This window comes from Eriocheir sinensis, chromosome 8 (assembly GCF_024679095.1).
Source record: "Eriocheir sinensis breed Jianghai 21 chromosome 8, ASM2467909v1, whole genome shotgun sequence".
Lineage (NCBI taxonomy): Eukaryota > Metazoa > Arthropoda > Malacostraca > Decapoda > Varunidae > Eriocheir > Eriocheir sinensis.
This window is the reverse complement of record NC_066516.1, coordinates 22,884,033-22,891,490: the sequence shown is the minus strand read 5'-3', so window position 1 is coordinate 22,891,490 and position 7,458 is coordinate 22,884,033. Positions and strand designations below refer to the sequence as shown.

Genomic DNA, 7,458 nt, shown 5'->3' with positions numbered 1-7,458 from the left:
TGCAGGCAGTGGAAATGAGTTATTTGAGGAGTGCATGTGGAGTGAGTAGAATGGATGGAATGAATAATGAAAGTGTGTATGAGTGTATTGGAATGTGTCACAGGGGTGAAGGGAAGAAGTGTGGAGTGGTAGAAGAAGTGAAGCGAAAGACTTTAAAGGGTCACATGGATCGAATGGAGGAGAGTAAGATGACCAGGAGGGTGTATGTGAGTGAAATAGTGGGAGGGAATGTTAGAGGACAACCTCCACTGAAATGGAGGGATAAGGTGCAGGAGTACGTTAGGGAGAGGGGTGAAAGATCTTTGAGAAACTTTGAGCAGGAAAGAAGGGAGTGTATGAATAGAGAAAGATGGAAACTCTTCTGCCGTGGCCATCCCCTGGTGGGAGCTCCTAGGAGCAGGCGTCGATGAGATGATGATGATGATGATGACCGGAGGCAGTTATAACAGCCTTGCTGTTTTTATGCAAAATTTAGCTACATTTCACTAATTTTTGTAATTCACTCATTGGGAACTCTGCCTGAGAGTTAGTTCGGCTACTCTGTCAGTCTCTGCTCTACTCTCAAAATGGCAAAAAGCAGTGACACTGATTCCGATGAGTCTGACTTCCAGCCCTCAGACCTGAACGCCACACGTATTACCCGCCTGCACTGACCACTTAGTACATACACAATAGGGGCTGTATTGCATGGAGGGAGTTAATATTATAGTCTAGCTTGCGTAAACAGAGCTCAGAGCACCCGTTTTCATTACGACCTAGCCATGGCCAAGCAGCCAAAATGGACGCATGGAAGGCAAGTGGTTGTTCCTGCCAAAATTCTCTCCTCTTCAACTCGCTGTCTCTCTATAAGGCATGTAGAGACTTCTGAATGGCATCATTAGAAAGAGGAAGACTTAACAGTGAGTATAGAGTCTGTTTCATTTGTCCATCCATTGTAGGTTAAGAGTAAGGAGTGTGTGAATACAGGCTATTTTCGGTGTTTAGCACTGGAGGGCTGGTCCTGGCAGCATCAAGATTACCACCGCTGCCGGTCTCAGAGGGGTTAATCCTCTTTATGCAGGATGTCTTCTATAACTTCAAATTACTCTCGTCTTCTAGCAATATGACCCACATCAGAATTATTTCCAAAGAGAATGAACCAGTTAGATAAGTTCCCAATGAAGTTACTATGGGAAGCATATGGATACAAAGTTAAATTTAAAGTCTCCTTTCTTCATACCTTCCCTTGTCCTGCAAATTTAAATAAAAAAGCTAACAGCTCAAACTATTCTGAAAACATTCTTGTCTTATGACTCTGTTGTATCCTAAAACATTGAGAAAATACAAATAAATATTTAAACAGCTATTCATAACACACTACATGCATGCTGGTCCCTTATTTGCTCTCACACTCAGGTGACATGAGCAACTGAGAAGCATGTCAACTTGCTAGCATTTCAGTTATGCCTGTTACAACCATTCATATATTCTGAGGTAATTATAACTGCAGCATCGCTGCCCTCCACCCTTCTTACAAAAAAAAAAAAAAAAAAAATATATATATATATATATATATATATATATATATATATATATATATATATATATATATATATATAGATATATATATAGATATATAAAAAATAATAGTCATAATAATAATGATAAATAAAAATAAATAAAATAAAAAATAAATAAAAAATACTAGTCTTGATAATACGGACACCTTTGTGATGCAGTGGTTAGCTTGCCTGGCTATGAATCCAGGAACTTGGGCTCGATCTGAGCCTGGGCAGTTGGCACCCAGTTTACCCAGCTGTTAATCCTCCCTTCAGATTCCTAAGGCAACCTGACTGTAGCCAGAGATTGTTAGTGCCCCCTGCTCAGGAGCAGGTTTTGCTGCTACCAATAATTGCTCCATCACTGCTGCAGACTGGGAGTCATCATGAAACAGTCCAAAACATCATATGACACATAAAAAGACAGTTTCATGCTTAAGTGGGTCTCATAAGTCTTAAGTGGAGTCTCCTTTCAGGGAGTCTCTTTTCTTAGGCCTTGACATCTTCAGTGAGACCTCTGACATACCTCTCCACATCTGTTCTTCCATCAACTGTAAATATTCTTTTTCCATGTTCTCAATCCCCTTGCCTTTCTGGTGAAATTAACTGGTAGGGATTGTATATGCAACCACTTAGCTCAGTGTAGGAATTGAAAAAATGATTACTTCATCCCTAATTCTATATGGTCTGTCTGGTTTGTAGTCTCCAAGAACTCACTCCACAACACTGGGAATGATGGCCTTATAGCTACTGGTGTTGTTATGCCCTCCTTAATCTCCATGTGTAACCACCTCAAGAATTTCTCAGAAAGTTTCTGAAATAGAAAAATTAAACTTAATAAGACAAAACTCAAAGGAATTAGGACTTAGAACCATACATGAAACAGTGGAATAGCTTGGACAAAGAGGTTGTTCAGTCCAAAAATTTAAATGAGTTTGAAGCTACTTTGGCCTATTAAGACTTAGAGATGGAACTTTATGAGCATGACCTACTTCCTGTATATCAAAGCTAGGTAAGTAAAGACACGCACCTTCCATTTCTCCAAGTAGTCATCAGAGAATTTGAGCCACTCCTGTATTTCAGAGAACCGTTTGTGTGTTTTGCAGATCCCTGTCTCCAGGGTCCAGCCATCCTTCTTCTTGGCTGTTGTGAAGGTGTAGCAGGCTTTCTCCCTCAACGCACGGAGGACAGTGTACCATGTCGTCTTCACCTTAGTGAGGCCGATAGTGTTCTCATCCTCATCCAGAAAGTAGAACACTTCCCCTTCCGTGTTCCGTTTTTTTCTCGTCTGGAAGGGTGAAGGTGTGAATAGTATAATAAATCATATATTTAACAAACTATTAGTTTGGAACTCCAAGTAGTTAAATCGAAGTTGTTACATCTGAAAACATTAATAGATAGAGAGAGCTGTATCAAATAAAAAGCAGAATTTGTTGTCTTCAGTACTTAATATTGTTTCACATAAAGAAAATATTGTGCTAATTTCATTAATTGTTAAAGAATGAGCTTTACATATTTAATGTAAAAGGTATGAAACTGAAACAAAAAATATAGAATTTGGGGAGGGAGTTGGGAGGAAGAATATCACAGCAGGTACCATGGTAAGGAAGGAAGGAGGGAAGGTGGTAAGGAGAGAGAGAAGGCAATGAATCAGTAAGAAGAAAGAATAACACATCAGGTACCATAGTAAGGAAGGAGAGAAGGCTGCATAAAAATAAGGCAAGAGAAGACAAGTCACACACCAACACCAAACTCACCTCTTTCCTGGCCATCACTTCTGCCTTCTCCAACAAAATAAGAGAAGCAGATGTGAAATCAAGGGAAGAGAGAAGAGAGTAAGTGAGTGAGTGAATGAGGGAAGGAGGGAGGAGAGATGAAAGGAGGAAGGAAGGAATGACGAATAAATAAAGTAAAGAGGAAGGATGAAAAATAAATGGATTAGTGAATTAAAGAAAAATCACACAGTAGGTATTATAAGAATGAATGAAAGATGTCAGGAAGGAGTACAAGAAGCAAAGAAGGAATAGAAACACACACACACACACAATAATGTTAAACTCACCTCTTCCTTCCTGACCATGACATCTGCATCCTTCACCACAGTGTAGGCAGCTGTGTGTAGGCCCAGGGTAGAACACAGGTCCAGGAAGTAGTCAGGGGGAATGACCAAGAGGGTGTTCACATCAGGGCCTGTGAAGGTGGGGGTCATGGAGATGAAGCTTATTTCTGGCTTGCTCAAGTAGCTCAAGTTAACAATGTGCTGATTCTGTGGCTGCAAGATCTCCCCGACAAAGGTGCATTTGGTGTGGTGGAGGAGGCTTCTCACCAGGTGCTGCCTCTGCTGGTCTAAGGAGGCCAGAGTGTCCCATACAGTCTTGGCAATGATCTGAAATGAAGTGTGTGTCCATTAACAGGTATTATTAAAAATACGTGCATGAATTTCACTATCTTAGGAGGTCTTTGTGTATTATCATCAAAATAGAAATAATTCAAAATCAATCAACAGCAATCACTAAAAAAATTGGTGCATCTTAAATCATAAATAACCTAGAAACAAAAGTGTTTGGTGACTAACCTTCGCATACTCATATCTTGATTCTTTGTACAAGTCAATGTTGCTCTTTTCTCTGATGACCATGTGAACATTTTTGCTTCCAGCAATGAGATAAAAGTTACCATCAATGTATCTGAAAACAAAACAAATAGTAGTGTTTCAAAAGGGTGGTGACTGCTTTTCACCTATTTACATAAACATTCTTACTTCCTACAATTTGATAAAAGCTGTCATCAATATACTAGGGTGAATAGTTGTAAGAGTTGGCCATGCAAAGTTATGTGTGATCAGAGGCACATTTAATACCTGGTCAAAATTGGCACAGCAATGTTATAAAATCAGTAGCATATTCGTGTTTATGAAAAGCATTATGATTCTAAAGATAAAATGAACATAAAATGAACTTTTGGATACTCATTTTTAACATAAGGTTAAGTAAAACTTAATTAAAAAGTAATATCCATGTAAAAGTCAACCAATTGAATAAAAAAAACATCCAACAAATTTGACATGTGCATTAATGGTAGAAATTTGAAAAATAAAAGTTATAAAAATGAGAAGCAGCTTTTCATCTAGTTTGATTCACTCTTTCCATCAATCATTCAACAAAATTACATCAACCCACCAACCTAACCACAAATCAAATCACATCAACCCACCTGCCTGCAATGTGAGCTGCCTCCCCATTCACTTTCTCCATGCACACCACTCGCTTTGCCATATCTGGGTCTTTGATGAAGTACGATCGCCACACTTCGTTGTTCTGTGGCTGATATTCATCCTCATCCCCGATGCCCCCCGTGAATTTCTTGTGGGCATAGATGACAACTGAACACCAGGTGTCATTGGTCTTGGTGTTCTTCCACTCCAATACGCTGGTGCCGCGGGGTATCTGGGTGGAGGGAGAGTGATATATGAGGGAGTGACTGGTCAGAACTGGAAATGGAAAGATGGGTGGGAAAAAGGATGAGTAAGTGAGAGAACAACTGTGGAATAATGGATAGTGGAATGAGGGAACAAGTGTGAAATGATGTAGGAAGGTGGCCAGGAAAAGAATAAAAGAGTTAATAAATGTGGAAAATGCATTCTGGAATTAAATGTCTTTCCACTCAGTCACTGGCATTGAGGAGTACAGTACCCTCCCGAGTTTCGCGCTCAATCTTAAATTCTTACCATCCCGAGTTTCGCGCATTATCGCCCCGAGTTTCATGCTGCTTTGACATGTACAGGTCACATCTACCTACCGTCAGCATCACACGTGTTTCCTTAAGGTGGAGGCTCCTGCCTGACAGGTAGTTAGAAAGCTTCTCTCTCTCTCTCTCTCTCTCTCTCTCTCTCTCACACACACACACACACACACACACACATACACACTAATCTAATATGTCTAGTATATCTAATATGTTTTTATTCAAGAGTAATAGATATAGCACAGGAGAGAGACGGATGGGCAGACTGCATATTTTTGGACCTAAAAAAGGCATCCAATAAAGTTCCACATAAAAGATTGCTGTGGAAACTAGAACATAGAGGTGGATTAGGGAGAAAAATTACCAAATGGATGAAAAATTACCTGACAAACAGAGAGATGAGAATCATGTTAAAACACGAACATTCGGATTGGAGAAAGGTCACAAGTGGGCAGGGATCAGTGTTAGCGCCAATAATGTTTTTAACATACATAAGTGATATGCTGGAAAAGTAAAGTTATATGAGTATGTTTGCAGATGATGCCAAACTGCTCAGAAAAATAAGAGATGATGATGATTGTAAAAAGCTGCAGGAAGATTTAAATGAAATACATGAATGGAGTAAAAATGGGAAATGGAGTTTAATGAAATGTCACACAATGAAAATGGGAAATAGTAAATATAGGCTGCATGCAGTATATAGGATGGGAAGGACAATCATTGACACAGTGAGTGAAGAAAAAGACTAAGGAATCATAATGCAAGATACACTGACACCTGAGAAGCACATAGAAAAGATATTTGGAGAAACAGCTTGGTTGCTGCAAAATATTAGAGGGGCATTTCACTACTAAGATGGGGACATGATGAAGAAAATAATAACAACATTGATAAGACCAAGGTTAGAGTATGCAGCAGTTGTTTGTGTAACGGGCTTGTCGGGGGGCGTTTAAAGGGTGTTGATAAGACTTCAGCTTCCTTAAGGCGAATTATATTCATAGCCTTTATGTACAAGAAGCGTCGGAGCGAGAGCGACTATCGTTGTGTGTCAGTCGGACTCTCGTGAAGGAGTGGCGAGTTACAGGTTGGAAAATAATTGTTACAATTGGTCACGTATGTCAAGGTGACCTCCGCGCACCATCGGAGTGCGAAGTATACAAAACTGAGACGGTAAACACTGATGGACGACATTCCTATAAGGTGGCGTGATCTATCTGTCGTGGGTTTTTCCATTGACAATTGTATGCCTAATTCGTAGTGATATTAAATAATAATAATACATTGATATCCTACTATAACATTTGGTCACTACACAGGAAAAAGGATATAAGTAAATTCGAAAGGATACAAAGGATTGCAACCAAGATGGTACCAGAAATATCAACTCTGTCACACGAGACTAGATTGGAGGGACTGGGCCTACTAACACTCATAGAAAGAAGAGAAAGATGAGACCTGATACCACTGTGCAGGAATACAAGTAGAATGGACGTGTTGGATAGAAATGATTTAAAGGAGATGGTAGAGAGGAAGCAAATAAGAGGACACAGCAAGAAATTGGGAAAGGGGACTTGTCTGAAAGACAAAGAAATACAGTTTTCCATACAGGAGTGTGGATACATGGAATGGACTAAACAAAGACACTGTTGAAGCAGGCAGTGTCCATATAATGAAGGAAAAGTTGGACAAATATAGATTGGGAGACGTGACTGTCCGAGCTTGAGCTCAGGCTGTGTATTCTACAAATAGGTAAATATAAATAATTTGCTACACACACACACACCTACCATTTTGCGTATCATCTCCTCCTTCTGGTAAACGCTGTCATCTGGACCACGCCTAGCGAGTTTGATGTCATGCAGGACTGCCTTGTACCCAGCTGGCACCACAGGATCGGGGACATCTGAACTGGCCACACGTAGAGTTTTGTCACCCTTCCTTGATTTTGCAAATTCTAGGAGTCTGTGTGAAGGGTTGAGATGGAGATCAGAACAATCAATGGAGTTTTTCCACACACACACACACACACACATACTACTTTGTTCATTTGTCTCTTTCATTTCATTTCATCTTCCATTGATGTATATTTTCAGCTCTAGGGCTGCCTGGTACTTCATGAAATAAAGAGAGAGAGAGAGAGAGAGAGAGAGAGAGAGAGAGAGAGAGAGAGAGAGAG

General features: G+C 39.9%; 1 protein-coding gene across 1 annotated transcript; it reads right to left on the bottom strand.

The window, feature by feature from the left end:
* Nucleotides 1-1,734: 1,734 nt before the first annotated feature.
* Nucleotides 1,735-7,349, bottom strand: LOC126995357 (uncharacterized). Its single transcript, XM_050854834.1, has 7 exons — nucleotides 7,070-7,349; nucleotides 4,752-4,984; nucleotides 4,114-4,225; nucleotides 3,595-3,924; nucleotides 3,296-3,319; nucleotides 2,569-2,826; nucleotides 1,735-1,767 (listed from the first exon to the last, which is right to left on the bottom strand). Exons 1-7 carry the CDS (start codon nucleotides 7,340-7,342, stop codon nucleotides 1,735-1,737), a joined length of 1,263 nt encoding a protein of 420 aa, XP_050710791.1. The 5' UTR covers nucleotides 7,343-7,349.
* Nucleotides 7,350-7,458: the final 109 nt, after the last annotated feature.

Excerpts from the sequence above, each read along its gene's own strand:
- LOC126995357 (XM_050854834.1), bottom strand. The coding sequence starts at position 7,342 with ATGAAAGAGACAAATGAACAAAGTAGTATGTGTGTGTGTGTGTGTGTG. Across the intron at positions 3,925-4,113 it reads CAAGATATGAGTATGCGAAG|ATCATTGCCAAGACTGTATG; the intron begins GTTAGTCACCAA and ends ACTTCATTTCAG. Across the intron at positions 2,827-3,295 it reads AAGTGATGGCCAGGAAAGAG|ACGAGAAAAAAACGGAACAC; the intron begins GTGAGTTTGGTG and ends TCACCCTTCCAG.